We start from the raw sequence: 20,301 nt of genomic DNA, 5'->3' as shown, positions 1-20,301 counted from the left end.
TAATCCGCATGCGCTGAGCCCGGGGCCTGTGAGCCCGCCCTCCCCGACGCCCAACCTGGCGTCCAGTCTCCTAGCAACGACGCTTAGACTCTTGGGCACAGCTCTTTTCTTTCGATCCGTACCCGCCACTCTCTACCCACAATCCCCCAGTTTTACTAGCCCTTTTGCACCCCTCAAACTCCAGAGCCCTCGCCTCGATTTACTTTTGTCTTCTACCCCACCTCATTAATTGGCTCTGAATCAACCACTTTCCCTTGTCCTTCGAGTCTCCGAGCGTCTCTCTCCTCATACCATCCTGGGTTCCGCCATACCCGGGACTGTCCAAGTTGGTCTGCTTCCCTTCGTTCTAATCCCATGCCAGGCCAGTAACGTTTAAATCATGCCCGGAGGTGAGTAGGGGATGGGGTGGTGAGTAGAACAGTTGGATAACAGTAGGGTCAGGCTTCCAAGAATAAGAAATGTAACAACCGGACTCATCTTTTCACAGCTAAGCTTGCCCAGAGTCCAGAGGAAGGGGGAGTGTGCATTACTGAAGCCCTTATCACTAAGCGGAACTTGGCCTTCCCTGAGGATGAGGATCTGTCAGAGAAGATGTGAGTGCGGGGGAGGGGTGGGGGGGGAGAAAAGGGGTGCTGGACGATTGAAACACACAGGATGACCGGTCCCCTGAGCTGTACTGGTTTGTCAACTCATCTTTGTCCCTCTTTTTACTTACTCCATGCATTCGATCAGTGGTCATGTCCAGTTGATTTTGCCTCCTTAAACATTATTCTATTTCTTTTTTACCACGCCCACTCAACTGCCTTAAATAAGGCTCTTAGGCCATCACCTCTCAACAAACTCCTAATTAGTCTCCATGCCCCCAGTCCTGGATCCCCGTACCGTTGCCAAAGTGATCCTTTTAAATGATAAATCTGATCAGGCACACCCTGATAGAACCTTCCTTGGCTCTCTCGTACTTCCAGAATAAAATCCAAATGCCTTAGTGTGAGTTGACCTCTGATACCTTTTCAGCCTTATTTCTTGCTGTTCACAATTCCTCTAAGACCCCACGTTTTCACACCTTAGCACCTTGCCTCTCAGATTGGTGCCGAGCAGCATCACCTGGGAGGTTGTTAGTAATGAAGACACTCAGGCCCACCCCAGACCTACTTAACGGGAATCTGCATTTTAACAAGAACCCCCCAAGGGACTCCTGGGCATATTAAAGTTGGAGAAAGCCTGGATTAGCACATACTGTTCCTTCTTTTTGACATGCCTTCTCCTCATCCCCTTCTCACCTTCCCAGCCAACTTCTACTTATATGTCACCTCCTTCAAGAAGCATTCCCTGTCCCCCGATTCACGACTGAGTGCACAGTTCACGCACTCCTTTAGTCCCTTGTACTCGTGTCTGTCATCCACTTGTCATAGATGTTTGGCCTGCTTCCCTAATAGTGATGAGCAGGGACTCTCATTTGTCTCTAGTGGGCAGTAAATGCTGTGGTATGAATGAGTGAACGGAACAAGTGCTTTTCCTTCCATGGACCACCCAAAAGGGAAGTGAGGAAGGATCCTCCTGCAGAGATTGTCTCATCTCTGCCCCGGCCCCTGCTTCCACCATCCACGCTGGCCCAAGGAAGTCTTCCCTTGCCTCAGAGTCTCTCTAGGAACCATAAGCTGCTATCACCCATTTCCCAGTCTACTGACCAAGATCCAGGGCTCCCAACCAACCAGGTTTCATGATCTGGACACCGCCTCATGAGTCAAGAAGTTGTTTGACATCTCATCAAAGGCACTTTGCTTGAAACACCTTTCCTCCCCCCTCCCATCTTCCCTGCTGAGACACCGCAGAAGTGGCGCTCCCTTATAACACCTGCTGACCGTTCTTCCAGGTTTCACACTCTGGCTGAACTGCAGACTGTCCGCCTGGACCGGGAGGGGATTACCACTATCGGGAACCTTGAGGGCCTCCAGAACCTTCACAGCCTTTATCTGCAAGCGGTAACTTCTTGCCTCCTGCCCTTCCTCCCCCTTCACCCTCTGTGGACAGAGTCTGTTTAATCCAAAAGCAACCAATCAGGTCATCTTGCCCATTCCCTGGCGTTCAGGTAGGCAGACCTTCATTGAAATTGTTCCCAGATGGGGTTCCTGGCTGGCTTATCTGTGGAGCGTGCAACTCTAGATCTCAGGGTTCTAAGTTCAATCCCCACATTAGGTGTAGAGATTATTTAAAAGTAAAATCAGAAAGGAAGGAAAGAGAGAGAAAAAGAAGGGAGGGAGGAAGGAAGGAAGGGAGGGAGGAAGGAAGGAAGGAAAGGGAGGGAGGGAGGGAGGGAGGAAGGAACTGTTCCTAGATGAATCAGGAATTCTGTTCACTAGATGAATCAGAAATTCTGTTCACTTGAAAGACCAATCCTCCCAAAAGAGATCCTGAGCATGCTCTTGAATCACTGTTTTTTGTCAGACACTTCTCTTGGCCTCGAAGTTCTTCTTGGTGTCTACCTTAAATCTCTCATGTTATATATACCTCAAGCCCATTTCCTGTTTTGAAGAAGTAGAAGAGGGAACCAGAAGATTCCTCTGCATCCTTCAGAATCTTGAAGGCTGTTTGTTGTTGTTGTTGGTGGTGGTGGTGGTTGACTGGCTTGATATTCAGTCTCCTCCAGTTTGAATATACCCAGCTCCTTTAATCTTTCCCCATAGAAACTTTACAAATCAAAGTAATGTATATTCATTACTCCCTGTGTGTACCTAAGCCACCACCAAGGCTTTTGCTATTTCCCCATGGCCCCTTGGTTTCCTTCTTATTTCCAGGCCCCTCTTTGGTTGTGGGGTAAGCAGGGTATACTTTAATGAAGCATAGTCAGCCCCCAAGTTGACACCCTTCACCATCCACCCAGAGAAAGCAAATCATCCCCAGGTACTGAGAATCAGTTCAGGGAGCGGGGGGGGGGGGGGGGGGGCTGTCATTCCCGAAGTGCCAGCTCTCTGGCTGGGCCAGGAGACGTGGTCTACCCAGTTTCCCCAACTCATTTGCTTTCTGCAGAATAAGATCCAGCGGATTGAGAACCTGGCCTGCGTCCCCTCCTTGCGGTACGTGGTGTCAGGGTTCAGGCCCGCGGGAGGGGGGAGAGAGAGGGAGACCCGGTCACGCCCCAGAGAACTGGTGCAGACCTCTCCAAGCCTAATGTCTTGTCCGCTGAGGACCCAGCAAGCCCTGCTCTGCTTCCCCCATCCCAGGGGGCCATGGGTCCCCACTCATCATCAGGCTGCTTAGCCAGGGGCGCCGGGCACCTGGTGCCCTCCTCCCTTCCTCCAGTGGTTCTGTGATTCAGCTCTGTCTCTGCACCCCTCCCTTCCCCCCGCAGCTTCCTGTCTCTGGCAGGAAACCAAATCAAGCAGGTGGAAAACCTCCGTGACCTCCCACATCTCCAGTTTCTGGACCTTTCTGAGAACCTGATAGAAACCCTGAAGCTGGGTAGGAAGGGCCTGGCCCCAGCTCATGGGATAAGCCTCGTGTTGGGGGGCCCCCCTCCTCTCTGCCACCATCTGCCTATGCTTGCATTAGCAGCACAGCCTCTGGGGGTCTGGGGAGGCTGTACAAAGAGGCAGAGGCTTTGGGCCAGAAGAAGGCTCTGACACTCTCCTTCCCCTCTCCCTGGGGCATGCAGATGAGTTCCCCCAGAGCATCCTCATCCTCAACCTGACTGGAAATAGCTGCACCAACCAGGACAGGTACAGGTGAGAAGGACCTGAGGGCGGGAAGAAATGGGGGATGGCCGAGCTCCTCCTCCTCCCTCCATGTGGGCTCCCTCTCAGCCTGCAGACCCGGGGTCACCATCCATGGCACCTTCTCCTCTGTCACCCCAGCTCAAGTGGGACGCCTTTTCTCTCCCACCCCGAGGTCCACACGGAGCCAGCCCTTAGCTCTTTGGGGCTGACCGCAGGCCCATCTCCCTGCCTGCGAACACCCACCCCTCTCGGTGTGGTTGCTGCAGCTTGTGTCCGGCTCCCCCAGGCTCCCCACCCATGGGTGCTCTCCTGGGGGGCCTCTGCTCTTCCCGCCCTGCAGGGAGCTGGTGACAGAAGCCCTGCCGCTGCTCCTGGACCTGGACAAGCAGCCCGTGTTAGAGCGCTGGACCTCGGATGAGGAGGAGAAAGCCTCGGGCGATGAGGAGGAGGAGGAGTTCCCGGAGCTGAGTGGCCCGTTCTGCACAGAGCGAGGTGGCCCTGCTTTCCAAGGCTCGCACCCTTCCTAGAACTCCCCTCTGCCCCGTGGGGCACGGGGGAAGCTCAGATGGCAGTGGTGGCTAGGGAGGCAGCCCCAAGCCCAGAGCAGCATCTGGGTCAGAGACGGACAGTGCCGCTGGGGCCAGGTGTCAGCCCGGCACGCAGGTGACGCGTCCTCCCGACCCCAGCCCCGGGCCCCTCCCCACTAGGGATGGCAGCGGGTTAGTTTGCTCAGGGGGTCAGCCAGAGACCTCCCGCCAAGGGCCTTCCTGCCAGGCCTGGGCCTCCATCTACCACCTCCCGTCTTGTCCCTGCCAGGCTTCCTCCAGGAGCTGGAGCAGGAGATGGGCAGACACAAGGAGCGCAGACAGCAGGCAGCCCTGGCTGAGCATGTTCTGAGGATGGAGACAAAGCCCGCCCTCACCGGCCTCCCCCTGCTGCCTGGGGGGCCCAGGGCTAGGGACAGGAGTCCCTCTGTCACTCCCGAGCAAGGGACGGAGACATCCCCCAAGCCTGCCTCCTTGCCACAGGCCACCTCTGCCAACAAGAAACCCTGCCCTCTGGCTTCCGGCCAGCAAAGCGCTGTCCCGGCAAAGAAGGGGACCCCAGCCCCCGCGGCCTCTGTGGCTGGGGCCTCCAGCACAACCAAAACTGGGACCAAAAGAATCCAGAAGTGAAGTGCAGCCCGTCCCTACCAGCAGGACCCCAGGCACAAGGACTGGGGACGAACAGGGCATGGGGTGGGGCCTCCCCTCCTTCTCCTCAGACCCCGCCCCTGTGGCAGGAGCCTACCCCAGTAAAATGTCTCCCAGCCCTGACTATGTCTTTCATTTTTTTTTTTTTAAGATTTTTTAATTTATTTATTTGACAGAAAGAGACACAGCGAGAGAGGGAACACAAGCAGGGGGAGTGGGAGAGGGAGAAGCCGGCTTCCCGCGGAGCAGGGAGCCCGATGTGGGACTCGATCCCAGGACCCTGGGACCATGACCTGAGCCGAAGGCAGACGCTTAACGACTGAGCCACCCAGGCACCCCTGAATATGTCTTTCATGTCGTTGGGGGGCATCTGAGGGGAAGCAAGCAGTCAAGGCAGTGGGAAGGAGTCACAGAAATACAGATCCCGACTCTAAAGAACATGTTTCTGGACCTCTCGGGAACTACCCAAAGGACTGGCCCACCTCAGGTCCCCACCTGGCTGCCTGGGCCCTGAGCGGGCCTCGCCTTGGGGAAGATGCCGTCCTCCGGGGCACATCTCACTGCCACCCTTAGGGAGTGCCCTCCCAAGGTTCGAGCCAAGGACCAAAAACCCGTGGTTCTAATTCTCCCTCAACAGTAGCCCCATATTGTGCCAGGCGTGTTCTCTTGTTCACACCCGCTCACACACCTGGGGAGACCATCTCTCCTCACACGCCCCTGCCACAAAGTTCTCCATCTAGTTCCCATCACCCAAGTGAGAAGACTGCTGCCCAGCAAGACGACCAGAGGCCCTGTAGTCAGCTCAGGGCTGCCCTTCGCCCTCACTTGGCTCTCCCATCCCCACTAGACCTGGGATCATGTTCACTGAACAGCGAAATAACATACTTTATTAAGGCAAAGGCCGAGCTGGCCGCCCAGAACAAGGCTGAGGGGAGTGAAGGGCTTGTGCTGATCCTGCCGCGCCAGGGGTCCTGTGGCCACCCCAGGCCAGGAGGCGCCGTGGCGCTCAGGCGTACACCTGGCTCTCCCTCTCCACAAAGGCCTGGAAGAGGGTGCCCAGCTCCTGGGGCGGGGGGGCCCACTCCCCGGCCAGCAGTCCCCGTGCAGCCTCCAGGCCTTCCTGCTCCAGATCCCGCTGCTTCTGCCGGAGCTGCTGCCCCCGATCCTGCCCAGGAAAGGTGGAGATGAGTCCCCAGGACAGGCTTCCCTCTGGATCTGGGGGAGATCCCTGCCATCTCCCACAAGCAGGAGAAAGGACAGGGTCCCCGACATTTTCCTGGGCAGCTAGCTTTGAAGGCAGAGACTCCTCTCCCCAACTCTATAGAGTCTCTCCTCCACTCCCAGGCCCCCTCATATTTCCAGGATCCCGACTGGGGGTGGGTGAAGTGAGTCATGCCCCCAGAGTAGCCCCTCGTCCCTGGGGGTACCTGCTCACTCTCCATCAGCCCCAGAGCCACCTGGTGTCCGCAGTAGAGGGTGTGCCGGCGATCCACCTGAGTCTGGAATCGGGGCTGGGTCCGAACAGGGTCCTGTGCTCCAAAAGTGGGGGACAGCACCTGGGGGGCCTGGGCTGCCCCTGCCCCGAAGATGAAAGGTTTGAACACTGACCTAATGGGACAGAGATGAAAGGAGCAAAGGTTATTACATCCCCCATCCCCCCCCACCTGGCTCGCTCTCCCCTGCCTTCCCCACCCTCATTCCCCTCACCTGGATGGGTCTGGTGTGGCAGTGAGGAAGTGGACACAGGGCTGTGTGGGGTCCCGGGGCAGGATGGACACCATGCTGGCCGTGGTGCGAAAGCCTCCTGAGTCCATGCAGATGCTACTCTCCTTGTTCCTGAGGATGCCCATCATCACCTCTGCCGTGATGCCCCCTGCGAAGGAGGACAGGCTGAGGGGGCCCCCAGGGCAGAAGGGGGACCTCTGGCCTTGGGTCAAAGCCGTGGGAGAGGAGAGGGGCTGGCACTGCAGAGGCCCTCCGGCCCCCAGCCCGCCACCATCCGCTCACTGACCTCTTTGCTGGTGCAGCAGCTCCCGCCCAGCCTGGAAGCGGGCTTTGGCAGCCTCCATGCGCACAGGCTGCTGGGTCAGGGAGAAGACCTGAGCGAAGTCAAAAGCGCCCTGCCCACCCCACCAGCCCTGGGCCAGGGCGTGGGTCCGCAGCTCCGAGTGTTCGGCCGAGATGTCCGTGCCAATGCTCAACTGGTTGGAGATGTTGCGGGCCCCCTCTGTGGAGGAGGCGGGGGGGACGGGATGGCTCATTTCTCATGAAGCACCTGCTCTGTACCAGGTGCCAAGAACATGATGGTGAAGAGCACAGTCCTGCCCTCGTGGGGAGGGAGACAGCAAAAGGATCACAGAAATAAATGTGAACTTGCAGCTGTGGTGAGTGCAATGAAGAAGCACCTGCTTGCATATAAGGGGGGAACCTGACTGCCAGGGAGTCCAGGAAGGCTCCCCAGAGGAAGTGGCAGGCTAGAGCACAAGAGGACCTAAGCAAGTGAAGGGGGAAGCAAGGGTCCTGCCCTGCCCTGCCCCCATCCCACCCCCTCCCAAGGCTGGCAAAAGGGGACACCCCCGGGAGGCAAGCCCCGATGCCAGGCCCTCACCCTGGATCCTCTGTGCGGCCCACAGCCTCCCCGCCGTCTCCAGTACCCATGCCTCAGTCCGGTCAGCCAGCAGGAAAGTGTTGTGGTAGCAGAATGGTGCGGGGTCCTCCCGGCAGCTGCCCCCTTGCCCGTAGCGCTCCAGCAAGCCCGTGATCACGTGCAAGGCCTCCAGGGCAGAGCGGCTCCGTTCTAAAGCCAGCCTGGCACGAAGAGAGGGGCAGGGACCAGAAGGGCAGTGACGTACCGGCGGCGGGTGACGGAAGCCGCGGCGGAGAGACACAGCCCAGAGAAGCCCCCGTCACACAATCTGCCGACAGCGGTTGTATGGAGCGCAGTTAGGCCAGCGGTTTTCAAGTTCAGCTCTGAGGCTCCCATGAAGAGGCCCGAAACATGGTCTCAGAGAGAGAAGCGCACCGAGTCCCCCAGGCTCCCTTCAACCAGAGCTGCTCTGATTTTACTGGCTTTACACATTGGGGCTCCGTATGAGATTCCATTTGGGAAAGAACAAAAAGCACTTCTATTGAAAAAAGAAATGTGAAACCACTGCCCTATTTCTGAGCCAGGAGAGGCCCAGAAGTGGTCACACTTGGGAGCTCCTTACCAGACTGGAGAGATGGGGCCCCGGGAGAGAAGAGGAGCAGGGGCAGCCTCTCTGGGGATGGCGAGGGGGACACAAAGATGGAGGCCCCTGTGACCCCGCTTGGGGGGGGAGGGGGATGGCCTGGGTCAGTACTCAGCAGCCAGACTTCCAGTGCATAGCGATGAGGGAGGCCAGGGTCCCCACCTGAGCAGATCCATGCCCAGCAGGGCTTCCCCCTCGCCAACTGGCTCCTTGGTCCACACTGCCTCATTGCCAATACAGACGCCATGCTCATTGGCGCCCATCTCAGCCCCCCACAGCCAAGAAGGGCGGCTCAGGATCACAGCGTGAGTCTTTGACACCTGTTCCACCTCAATGTAGGTGCACTGCAGGTAAGGGGGGAGAAAGGGAGAGTCCACTCAGAAAGGGTTTTGGTATTCCCATTTTGCAGACGAGGAGCTAAAAAGAGGCTAGGGCCATGTTGGTAGACAAGAAGGTCATGCTCTTTCCAGCACCTGTGGCGGCTTTCCGGGCGTGAGGAGCAGAGGAGGACGGTCTTAGACGGATGCCTAAATCTGCCAGAGCTCCTGACACTTCCATAAGGCCTAACCCACCTGGAGCCGGCTCCCAGGGGCGTGAGTGCTTGCCGGTACAAACACCACCTCCTGCACTTCGTCCCGGGGCCGGTCAGAGTTCTTGGCAAAGATCACCGCGGGGATGGCCGAGGCCGGGGGTACCGAGACAAAGCAATCGCAGGAACACGGGGCATCGGGGTTCCACGAAGCCATCTGGGGAGAGGTGGAGATGAGTGCGTCCCCCTCGGGCCACCTCTCCACCATCCTGGCCAGGGCTCAGCCCCTGGGAGCCCCTCTCCCAACACGTGTCAACAGACACTCGGAGGACACTGCCGTTGGATCCGGGTGCTCAGCACCGCACACACACTCCATGCGCGGCAGAGGCACCGGCTCTCGGCCCCCGGCTCCAGGCTCGGGGCTCAGCAGGCGGGCGCAGAGCGCACGCTCCCAGGGCCCTACCGGGAGCCCGGCCCTCGGGTGCAGTGGCGGGACCCCCTCCCTCGCCACCCAGCCCCTCCAAGAGTCTCACACCCCCCTTCCTCTCTTCCCCCCTCCCCTCGATACGGTGTGCCCCTCACCCTCTCTCCCTCCGAGATCCCCGGCTTGGTCCCGAGCGCCACCGCCTCCGCTTCGGGTCATTGGGCGGAGGCTCCCAGGTGACCTGGAAGGCTTTGGCCGGGGGGCGGAGCCGGAACCAAGCGCTTGCAGTTCTTCCGTTTTCCACCAGGGCGCGCGCCAGGACTGCTTATTGGAGCGGAGCGGCCTCGGAAACCGTGCTAGGCTGCCTGTTCTGGCCGGCGCCGCTTTCAGTCCGGATAAAGGCTGAGACGAAGCCAGGGGCACTTCGAATGAGGTCATTGTGGGGAGAGGGAGCTGCGGGTGGAAAGAAGCCCACGTGAAAAGAGAGGAAAGGAAAACCGGGCAGATCTGTTAGAGAGCGCGGATTGCTGGGGCATCTGGAGGAAAAAACTCAGCCACTTGTGTCCTGGTTTGAATTACAAAGGTGCGACCTACCCCCAGCCCCCACCGGGGCGTAAGATCTGTCAGATTGTCACAGGGCAGGAGGTGTAGGGATAACTTAAGTTAATGCATTTTTTTTAAACGCACATATGCTCAAAAGCCACTTGACCCCCAAAAGATGGATTCCGCCCCACAGTGCTCAAACTCCTACCAAGATAGCTTTGAAAGGAAATTTGAAAGTTTCTAGTCCAAAGATTTGGTGCCTTTACATATAGTGAAACTGAAACAGCAAAGAAGTCTTGGCCAAGGGGGCACATATTGATGTGTGGGTGGACTCTGATCCCAAATGTTCTGCTTTCCGGGTCATTTTCCTCTATTAACCCTCTCCGTAACCAGCATTTAAGCAAATGCATCTCACTCCTTTTGCTCTGTGGAGCCCTCCAGGAGTGGGGACAGGAGAGATATTGTAGATTATCTACTTCTCCCACATCCATCCTGCCAATCAGTCAGGGCTGCTTCTCAGAGCTCTGGCCACAGCATCCCAGCCTGGGGTCACTCCTGGGATGGGACTGAGGCCAAGGTTTCCCCAGGAGGCAGGCTATGGGCAGGTGCACCAGATAAGGCTGTTGGGGGATCTGAAATCTGATATATTTCCTAATTGCCTATAGGTATCCAAGGCTGATTCTGAAGAGGAAGCTCTCCCCCAAGAAGATGGTCTTTACTTTCAGAAGGGGCACTGCCACTTGCGGAGAAGAATTATCTAGAAGTTGGGCTGGAGGCAGGGAAGAGCATCACCTGAAACTCAGAACACTGGCATCTCATCTTCTGCAATGGATCTGGAGTGTCTCTTTGGGCAGGTCACTTTTCCTTTGAGGGCCTCAGTTTCCCCAGTGGCAAAATGACCACACTGAACTAGTTCTGTGATTCTCAAGCACAGGTGGGGAGTGGAGGGGAGGGATTCGTTTTCAACCACACAACTCCCACGCACAACAGAATACTTTCATACTCTGTCCGTGGACTGCCAGCGTCAGCATCACCTGGAAGCTTGTTAAAAATGCAGAATCTGGGGCACCTGGGTGGCTCAGTTGGTTAAGAGGTCGACTCTGGATTTCCGCGCAGGTCCTAAGATTGAGCCCCGCGTTGAGCTCCGAGCTCAGTGGGGAGTCTGCTTCTCTCTCTCTCTCTCCCTCTGCCCCCCGCAAATAAATAAATAAATCTTTTTAAAAAAGATGCAGAATCTTGGGCCCCACCTCAGACCTACTGAATCAGAAGCTGCATGTTAACAACACCCCCCCCCCCGTGTAAAGTTTGAGAAGCGCTGTTCTAATACGCCCTCAAGGACATCACTTGGTGGGGTGCTGGAGAGTTAATCGGGTGTCTTGAGAAACTTCATGGGTGACTCGAATACGCCCTCTACCGGGCGAAGACAGCCAGACTGTTCGATTCCTGAGATGCTTTTCAAACCCGCGCTGCTAGGACGCGGAGCTGTCGAGCTCTCCAGAGTTAATGGAAAGTGAAGGCTGCTTCAGATGTGCTGTCGACAGGGAGGTGTCGTGAGGTTGCCGTCGGAGGTCATTCCAGAAGCAAACGTCAAGGCTGTGTGCTGATGAATGTGAGCACCCAGAGCGGCGGGCAGCCCAGCCGGCCCCCCTCCTGCGCTTACCCCGCCGCCCGAGGTAGGGCCGGGACCGGCCGGAGGAGCAGCGTGTGTCTGCGGGCCACAGCGCCGCCCCAGGCTGCAGTTCCCGGGCGGCCTGCTCCTCCGTCACTTTCCCGTTCCTGATTTCACTCACCAACCCGGGAGAGGAGGTGGCCGCTCAGAGAGGTTGTCCAAAGGGTGAGCCCACGTGGCCTGATTTCCCTAATTCCTCCCTGGCCCCTCCAGGGTCGTCCCAGCCTGGGGGCGCCAAATCTGAGGGGTCAGTGGTGGCCTTGGGCTCCCTGGGGGCGGGGGGGGGAGTGTCAGGCCAGCCGAGCAGCATTGCTGCCAATGCGGGCCAGTGAGCAAACATCAGAGCCCCACCAAAGGCCCCCGCTAAGAATGCAGGTCAGCAGGAGGAGCTGCAAGGGGAGGAGGGGTGGCCCCAGCCCTGCCCAGACAGGCCCAGCCAGCCCCACAGCTGCCCTCCTGTCCCCGGGGGCAGCGATGGGCTACAGGAGGAAAGGGCTCCCCAGGTTCCTGGGGTCTAAGTTCCGCAGAACCAAGAAGACAAAAGAAGCGCCCCATGGAGTGGGGCCGGCAAGAGGTCACGGGAACATAGGCCTGCCCCTCCTCCTCTCGGGCTTCTAAATCCAGGAGCAAGAGAAAGCAAAGAGCTACTCCCCCAAAACCAGTCTGCTTCCATCTGTAACCCCTAAATCAGGCTGATACCCTCCCATCCCAAAGTGGCCTTAAACTTTGTGACCCCAGATTCTCCCAAACAGGTGATGCGATGAGCCAATGTGGTACCAGATTTGGCTCCAGGCAACTGGGTTAGGGGTGGAGTGGGGGAAACAGGAATCCCACTAGGGAAGATAATTGTGGCCAAAATGTAGGCTGGGAAGGTGCAAGAACACCCCTTTGGAGCCCGAAACTGCTCTGCTGTCAACCTGCCTAGCTTTGGCCTCTGGACTCATGAGATTTTTCTACTCATTTCACCTGCATCAGGCACCTGCGTGGCAGGCATTGGGCAGCCCGGGAGAGTATGCACAGATGGGCGTTTCTGCACATCCCAGGCCGCCCGGTGGGTCCGGTGAGGGTGCGTTGGTGCGCACTGGGTTTGTGTAACTGTGGCGGGCCCTCTAGCTGGGAGTTGCAGTAGGATCCTTCCCTCATACTTTCCAGCTGGGCGGGAGCCCATCAGATATCTTGGCTGCCTTTCATCGCCTTGTCCCTGATAGGATCATCCTGGGTGAAGAAATCGCTGTCAGTCACCCCCGCCTCGCTCACAGCCAGAGGGATCGATCACACCCCCACGGGGGCGGGGTGACCGAGCCGGGAGGCTGGTTCTCTGGGGCAAGGCAGGGAACCGGAGTTCTTGGAAGGGGAGGGCAAAGAGGGGGCTTATATGTGCGGGAGGCAGGAAATATCTAGAACCTTCTCATCCCCAGGGAGGGACAGTTAGCCCAGCTATCAACCCTGAGGGAGCTCCTCCCTCCTCCGGCACCAGCCACCTCCTGGGGAAGGGTCTGACCCTTCCATCAGCTTGGCTCTGCCCCAAACAAAGGGAGGAGAGGCTGCAGCAGGGCTGCGGGATCACAGGAAGTGTTCACCCCACCCTGCAGCCGGCCTGGTCCTCACTGCTGAGGGACACTGAGTCAAAAATGAAACAAGAGCTGGAAGACAAATGAAGCAATGATGTGGTTGATGACTTTATTATGGCATAAAAAACACAGGCTGTTTCTTCCTCCTCCTCCCCCCCCAAAGGGGGTTCACAGCAGTTAAAGGGAAAAAAAATCCTACATTTCTCCTCTAGGGGGCTGCCTACAAGGCGGTAGACAGCCAAGCAACCTAGATCTATAAAGGAGGGGAGCAGAAGAAAACCCATCCAAAGCCCTCACCCGCACCCTTAGAGCTCAAGGCCTCCATAGGGGGAACATCAGTGTCCCCCCTGCCGCCCCAACACCCATTCGGGAGTTCCCCTTACAATGGTCACTGGGGAAGGCTGTCCTGGTGGCACAGGGAGGGGGTGGCTGGTTTCGATGGGTGGAGGAGAAAGGCATCCCACACCCACAGGGCCCTCCCTCTCTCCCCCTGTCTCCACCTGGCCAGGCAACCTGCGGTACTGCCGACTCTCTCCTGCTCCCAACCCTCTCGACAAGGAAAGGGACCTCTGGTTGGCGTAGCAAGAGGTAGGGAAAAGAGGGAGCAAAAAGAAAGAACATTACTTCTTAAACTACCCCAGGCCCATGAGTCTCTCAGGGAGAGTCACCCTGTCCCTTCTAAGAAGGGCTCCCTTCTTTGCAAACGCATATTCCTAACCAGACCCCAGACCCACTTCCCATTTAGCTCCCAGTCCTGGGACTGGGCTCCAGCATCCCCAAGGGAGGGAGAGATGCTGTGGGCCTAAGCCCTAGGACTTTGGACGGGGTGAATAAGGTGGGGTCTCTCCAGCTGGAGGCCCCAGGCTCAGTAGAGAAACACACACACATGCACACACAGGTACAAACAACATGCACACACACATGCCCTAATATTAAATAAAATACCTTTTGCTTATAACTTAAAAATCAATACACAACTAATCCTTGCATAGGGCTCTGGGTGGAGAAAGAGGGGCAAGGTCAAGGGAGGTCAGAGGGAATCTTAGGGCCTCTACCTCTAGCTTTGGAAAGGGTACTAGTTCCAGATCCTTACCCCTATCAGCTTCCTTCCCTTTGCCTGGCTCCACCCCTGTGAGGCTCTCCCCTCCCCAGTCCCCACCCCAAGATCAAAATCAGGAATGTATCTCTAGCATCTAAAGAAGGGGACAAGGACAGCTTCCTGGACATCACCTCAGAAGGCAGACCCCTTCCAGTGGGAGAACACCTCCTTCATATGGAAGGGGAGTTCCCCTGCCCAGAATTGAGATGAGGAGAAAGGATCCTCCTAACACATACTCTACAGGAGGGCCAAGGCTTGCAGGCAGCAGAGAAAGGGGAGGGGAGAGAAAAGAAAGAGTGGGCCTGAGCTTCTCAGTGAATAGAAGATGGCTGGGCAGGGGCAGAGTCCTCTTCTGAGTGGGGACCACTGGAGGTCCCTCTGTTGGGACACCCCACCTACTCCCCAGGCAACCCAGGTAACCCTTTTCCTTCCATCCCTAAGGGGAAGGCAAATGATGGGGGCGGGGACCCAGGATGAGGAGCTACATCAATTCTAGGGTGAGGGCTGGGGCTTCATGTTGCCTTGAAAACCTAGATCAGGTAACAGAGGGGGAATGTGAACTATACTGAACTTTTTTTTTCCATAAAAACCATGAGTTAAGGACTGAATCCGAGTTAGAGAGGTAAGGGGTTAATTCCTTCCATTGCCCCACCAAATCCCTTTCTCTCATTTTAGAAGGGGACTTTCTGCCCTCCCCGTCCCAGTCTAGCTCCCTCCTCCACCCCACTGCTCTCGATTCTGGCCTCTTCCCCTCTTCCTTCATGGCTCCATCAGAGTGGGTTTGGAAGGGTTAATCAGGAGGCACATCAAAGGAGTTATTTCTACAGCAACAACCCTCCCAACCAGATAGAGACCCCTCCCTAAGGGGGACCCCTGTCTCCCCTACCCCACCTCAGCTCTCCCTCGGGAAACCATAAGGATAGAAGCACTATAAGGGGGATGAAAGGGACCTGGGCCGCAGGGCGGGTCCGGAGGCACTTTTATGTCCCGGTTCCCAGGCGCTAAGGACGTGTCCGGACAGCTACCCCCAGCGCCCGCGGCGGCCCCACTCCTCTCTGCTCCGGGGACGCGCCGTCTCTTCCAGCAGGTCCCCTCCGCCCTCCAGCCGCGGTAGGGGTACCCCACCCCAACCCCCCAGCCCGGACACAGGAGCGAAGTAGTGAGGAAGGGGAGGACGGAGGGGCATGCGCAGCTCCTCCCAGCCCAGCCAAACACGTCTCGTCCGGCCCCAGAGACTAAAGAAAACCCTAGCGCCCGGTCCCCCTGACCCCGCACCACTTTTCCTCCCCCTCAATAAATAACCACCTTCTCCTCTGACTCAAGTCGCCCCCCAAGGGCGTCATGCCGGCGGGGGGGTGGGGGGGCGGGGAAATCGCTTCTGATGCCCCCAGGGGAGACCAGCGTGGGGGGCAGGACGGGAGCAGCTCAGTTGGAGGGAGCCGCGCCGCCCTCGGCCTCCCGCTTGCCTTTGCCCCCGGGGGGCTCCACCGCTCCGCCGGCCTTGCCCTCGCCCGGGGCCGCCCCTGCAGCCTCCTCTTTGGCGCCCTCGTGGGTTTTCATGTGTTTGGCCAGGTGGTCGCTGCGCATGAAGACGCGGCTGCAGACCGCACAGGGGAACTTCTTGGTGCCCGTGTGGGTCTGGAGGTGGCGCTGCAGCTCGTCGGAGCGCGTGAAGCGCTTGCCGCAGAAGAGCCAGTTGCACACGAAGGGGCGGTCGCCGCTGTGCCAGCGCAGGTGCGCCTTCAGGTGCGACGTCTTGGCGTAGGCTTTCCCGCAGCCCGGGATGTGGCAGTTGTGCAAATGCTTCTTCTTGCCCCCGTCGGGCCCGCACGGAGCCCCCAGTCGCTCCGCCTCCAGGCAATTGGGGCAGCGGCAGACGGTCTGGCCGGAGCTGCGGGGCACTGAGCGCCGGGAGCCTTTGGGCCGGGCTGCCCCGTCCAGACTGGAATCCAGCCCCTGGGACTCCGGGGCGGCCGCTTCCAAGGCCTTAGCCCCGTCGGGAGGCCCCAGGAGGTGCTGCCCTCCCGCGGCCGGGAGGAGGTGGTGCGGGTGTGGGTGGGGCGGCGGGGCACAAAGCTGGTGGTCTCCGACGTAGCCCCCCAAGCCAGCCTGAAGCGCCCCGGGGTGGCCGGGTGAGGTCAGCGCGCCCTGAGTGTGGGGGAGGTCCATCCAGCTGGCGCCCGGATGAAGGTCCCACCACGAGCCATCCTCAGTGCCTGGGTGAGTTGGCCGGAACCACGATTCGTAATGGTGTGACATGTCCGGCTGCAGGAGCTTGGAAAAGGGTCCCGGGGCCAAGGGACTGTCGCTTTCCAGGTCCTCGCAGGTTACCCGAGAGGAGGCCCCCGGCAGCTCATAGCCCTGTGAGAAGTCCACCTCAGGGCCCAGCGGGAGGCTCTGCAGCTCTCCAGGCTGCAGCGGGGAGGGGTAGTCCCCGGCCTCCGGGCTCGTGTGGCCCTGGTATGTTTGCAGAGGCTGCAGGTCGAGGCGCGGCGGGGAGGCGTGGGGCGCGTCCGTGTGCTGGCTGCCCAGAGAGCCGCAGACAGCGGTTAGCATTGCCGGGATCCGGGGTGGGGTGGGGAACAGGGATGGTCAGGGGCACCTCAGGTGGGACCTAAAGGAGGCAAAGAAGAGGTGAAGTGAGTAAAGTAACCAACTCACTTTTAATCCTGACCCAGATCCCCTCGAAGTGCTCCTCTGCGGCTGGACAGCAGGTGAAAAAGAGGAACACACCTCTGAGTGGAGACTAAAGACCAGTAAACAGAATTTGGAAGTGCTAGGAAGGGTTGAGAGTGTGAGGGTCTCAGCCAAGGGGGGGAAGTCGACCTTCTGCTAGCTGATCCCTCCTACGGGACCCAGCTCATCCTGAGAGTTGGGCTGGTCCCAGGCTGGTGGGTCAGATGCACCTACAGTACACTGCTAGAACCATCCCCACCCCGGGTGCCCAGGCCAGCACAAAGAGCGGTGGCATTTACCCCCCGCAGACCGGCCGCCACCCCCAATGGAGGGCCTAGACCCATCTCTGCTTCCCTAGTTTAACTGAGGACACAGATGAGGAGAGGGTGGTAGTCTGTTTCTGGAACTCAAAGCTTGAGGTGACTTGACTTTCCAAAGCCCAAAGCAAGTTCTGAGATATTGGAGAAAGAGACCTCATTCCGTCCCTGAGGCATGTTCAGTGAGGAAGAGCATTTCACTGTTCTGTACCATTCGCCTCAGCTCTCTGCCTGCCCGGCTTGCCAGGGCCCCACCAAACCCATGCCTGGCCCCCACCCCTTCCCCACAGGCAGGGACTTCACCTCCCTGGGGGGCAGCCACAGTGCCAGTTCCCAGAGCAAGTTAAGCCTCCTCTCCTGTCCTGACCCACACAGGCGCCAGCTGGCTGTCTGGAGGCTACCCATGCCCTCCTCCAATCTAGGGGAGACTCAGATGTGAAGCTGAGAGGGGGTCAGCTTCCCCCGAGAAGGGGGCCAGCCAGAGAAGAGCTTACTAACCAGCTCAGGAAGGTAAAATTGTCACCCCGTTAAAGGATACAGAGTCAAAGTGGGGACAGCGAAGGGCAACAAGAAAAACCAGAATCACAGAAACTATGAATTACCCCAAGAGATTATAGAAAGGGGTGCATTCTAGGCATGGATCATTTTTAGGAGTTCTGCAGATGGTTCCCATATGCAGCCAAGTGTTGAGAACCACTGCTTCAGGCCAACCCTCTTATTTTAAAAAAGAGGAAACAGAGGCAGTATTCGGAGAAGTGACTTGAACAGACATTCATTTACTTGTTCAATCAACCGATATGGACTGTATGTACCTCTGTGAACCAGGTCTCTGGACTCCCCGTCTGTTACCCTTTCCCTAAACTGTCAGCAACCTAAAGACATCCACCCCGTTCTTAACCACATTATCTTTCCCTGCCCCGGTGCTTCAAGTGCAGAGTTTGTGTGTCTGGCCTTCTCTGATGGTGGGGGAGGAGGTGCAGTGGGTTAGGTCAGGGGCTTCTTCCCACAGCAGGGCTGACCCTACCACCTTTGGCCCTGGTAGTTTGGGGGGGGGGGAGGGGAACTGGGGCGCCTACTCAGGCTCCGGCTGCCTTACCACAAGAAAGGAACAGGGTGAAGCAGCAGGAATGGAGCCTCAGGCCCAGGCGGGGCGGCCCAGAAGGGGCTGGGCGGGAGCAGTGAGGCCTGGGACCCTAATAGCTTTTAGTGTCTGGGAACTGCCCCAGGGACTAGGGGGTGGGGACGCTAACGACCCAGGCTCCAGAGTGGCCTCTCCCGACGAAGAGCCAGGGAGTCCAGCCCTGGGATGCAATGGCCTGCCTGCAAGGTTTCGGGACAGCCGGACGCACACTCTCGGCTTCCCGCTCCCCAACGCAGGAAGCCGGGTAGAGACACCCTTCTAACCCCCTTCCGCCGTCTCCCTCTCCCGATCACCGGCGCTCAGGTGGTCAGGACTTCCGTACTCCCAGTCCTCAAGGTTCCAGTCCTCCGGTTGTCCCAGTCGCTCCAGTTCCCCCGGTTTTCAGCCTCCTCGGTCCCTCGTCTCGCCCTTCCGCCCAGTTGTCGCTGGGCCGGGACTCTAAGCCCCTCGGATTCTTTAGGACCACCTCCCCCAAGGCCACCGGAGGCTGCGGCGAGTTCGGGGCGCCGAGAGGATCTTTCCGAGAGGATCCCCGGAGCGCGCACCCCTCGCCGCCCCGACCCTGGCTCCTACCTCGAGGCTGCGCTCGGGCTCCGGGCACCGCAGGCTGGCGCGCTACCGACGGGCGCTCATGGGCCCTGCGCGCCGGCGGGCTCTCCAGCGGCGAGGGGCAGGAGCCGAAGACGAGCGCGGGCCGCGACCAGACCCGGCTGCGGGCGGCGGGCGGCGGGCAGCGGGCGGCGGAGGAGGGGCGGAGGGCCGGCGGGAGGGCGGAGGGCGGGCGGGAGCCAGGGAGCGAGCGAGGGAGCGAGCGAGCGAGGCCAGCTCCGCCCGTGACTCACCCGCGCTCTCTGCCTTCATCCTCTGCCCTGCGCTCCTTTTTCCCCGAGTCCGCGGCCCCGCCCACCTCACCTGCCGCCGCCTTTAACCCTTGCGGGCTCGGCCGGACGGGAGGCCCGCGCGGCCCGGCCGGCGGAGAGGGGGCGGGCTCGCTAACTAGGTCGCCTCCCGCCCCTCCCTCGCTCCTCCCCGGCTCCTCCGCTCCTCGGGCGGGGGTCCTGGGCGGAGCGTTTCCCAGGCTCCGAGACCCGCCCCTCGGGTGCAAAACTGCCCCGGAGCGGGCTGAGTCTGCCGGGGGACGCGGGACTCAGACCCTGGGGGCCTGGAGAAGGGGGCGGGTCCTCGGGGCGATTAGGAGTGTCCTTTAGGCGCCGATTGCTTCCTCCGCGCTCGACCCACCCGCCCGGCCGCGCGGCGCTGCCCCGGGTACCGAGAGGAAAGGGAAACAGGACTGAGCGCCAAGGATGTGTCCGGTCTACCCCAGGCCTAGGCCGTGAGAACTTTGGGCTGCGGCCCTCTTTCACCATTCCCCCCGCGCCGCTTCTCTCCGCCACCACCATCCTCCCCCGGCCTTTTCGCCCCGGCTTTCTGCCTCTTCCTCTCCGGTCACTCGCCTTTTTCGGGTGGCCTCCTCTTCTCCTCTGCCCACTCCCCTGCTCCTCCACTTGCCCTGTTTCCCCCTGCCTGCCCCTGTTCGTCTCCCAGGCCCCCTTCAGGTCTCACTCCCCATCTCCCCTTGGGCAGCAACCCCAGCGCGTCCTAAGTCCATCTCTCAAATACGCGACCCCCTCGGTCCGGGAGCTGCTCAGCCTCCGTACGCCCTCCACCTTTGCCCCCTCCTGCGCACCCGGCTCTGAAAGTTGGGGCAGGCGCCAGAATGGCCCTGGGAAGGGACACTTCTGGAAAGAATTGATTGACCCATTGGCCACGATTTTCACCTGAATGTCTAAACCCAAGGTTCTTAAGCTTGGGGAAGAATCTGGGATTCCTTTAAGGAAAACAAATGCACATACACAATGCACCATTCTGGCAAAATTTCAGGGCGCTCGCGGCGCCCACCGAAAAACCTCTCTCCAGGTCCCAGTTGGTGGAGATAGCAAGCGCGGGTGGCGAGAGGAGCTCCTCCTCCTCCTCGCCCGCCTGGCCTGTGCACCTGGGGAGTCCGATGCTCCCTTCCCGATCGGTGCCTCCTCCCCACCGCGCTGACCTCCCGAAGTGACTCCTTTCTTGCAGGGGAATTCTGATCGATTTCCGTATTTTTTTTTTTCTTTGCGCTGTTTGGCTTTCCCTACGCGCTCTGCCATCGGCTTTTGAAATTTCGTTTTTTGTCTTGACAGTCTATCACGCACAGCAGGA

The 20,301-nt window shown here is 59.0% G+C and overlaps 3 protein-coding genes across 6 annotated transcripts; 1 reads left to right on the top strand and 2 right to left on the bottom strand.

The window, feature by feature from the left end:
• Window positions 1-15: 15 nt before the first annotated feature.
• On the top strand, window positions 16-5,029 carry LRRC46 (leucine rich repeat containing 46). Of its 2 annotated transcripts, none has more exons than XM_036119728.1 (8): window positions 16-389; window positions 488-593; window positions 1,874-1,982; window positions 3,028-3,074; window positions 3,350-3,459; window positions 3,653-3,716; window positions 4,054-4,205; window positions 4,530-5,029. In XM_036119728.1, the coding sequence occupies exons 1-8, from the start codon at window positions 380-382 to the stop codon at window positions 4,886-4,888; spliced, it is 957 nt and encodes a 318-aa protein (XP_035975621.1). In that variant the 5' UTR covers window positions 16-379; the 3' UTR covers window positions 4,889-5,029. The 2 variants fall into 2 exon arrangements, with proteins under 2 accessions (XP_035975621.1, XP_035975611.1); XM_036119718.1 differs by having other exon boundaries at window positions 17-389; window positions 3,653-3,722.
• A 737-nt stretch (window positions 5,030-5,766) lies between these two features.
• SCRN2 (secernin 2) lies at window positions 5,767-9,355 on the bottom strand. Of its 3 annotated transcripts, XM_036119763.1 has the most exons (8): window positions 9,248-9,355; window positions 8,709-8,882; window positions 8,299-8,480; window positions 7,515-7,714; window positions 6,918-7,133; window positions 6,614-6,779; window positions 6,334-6,514; window positions 5,767-6,071 (listed from the first exon to the last, which is right to left on the bottom strand). In XM_036119763.1, the coding sequence occupies exons 2-8, from the start codon at window positions 8,880-8,882 to the stop codon at window positions 5,913-5,915; spliced, it is 1,278 nt and encodes a 425-aa protein (XP_035975656.1). In that variant the 5' UTR covers window positions 9,248-9,355; the 3' UTR covers window positions 5,767-5,912. The 3 variants fall into 3 exon arrangements, with proteins under 3 accessions (XP_035975656.1, XP_035975676.1, XP_035975684.1); XM_036119783.1 differs by lacking the exon at window positions 6,918-7,133; XM_036119791.2 differs by lacking the exon at window positions 9,248-9,355 and having other exon boundaries at window positions 8,610-8,751.
• A 4,677-nt stretch (window positions 9,356-14,032) lies between these two features.
• Window positions 14,033-19,000, bottom strand: SP6 (Sp6 transcription factor). The gene is made up of 2 exons (XM_036119806.2): window positions 18,679-19,000; window positions 14,033-16,585 (listed from the first exon to the last, which is right to left on the bottom strand). Exon 2 carries the CDS (start codon window positions 16,525-16,527, stop codon window positions 15,397-15,399), a length of 1,131 nt encoding a protein of 376 aa, XP_035975699.1. The 5' UTR covers window positions 16,528-16,585; window positions 18,679-19,000; the 3' UTR covers window positions 14,033-15,396.
• Window positions 19,001-20,301: the final 1,301 nt, after the last annotated feature.

The sequence above is a fragment of the Halichoerus grypus genome, chromosome 2, assembly GCF_964656455.1.
Source record: "Halichoerus grypus chromosome 2, mHalGry1.hap1.1, whole genome shotgun sequence".
Classification (NCBI taxonomy): Eukaryota; Metazoa; Chordata; class Mammalia; order Carnivora; family Phocidae; genus Halichoerus; species Halichoerus grypus.
Note: the sequence above shows the minus strand (reverse complement) of the source record. Positions and strands in the feature narration are given on the sequence as shown.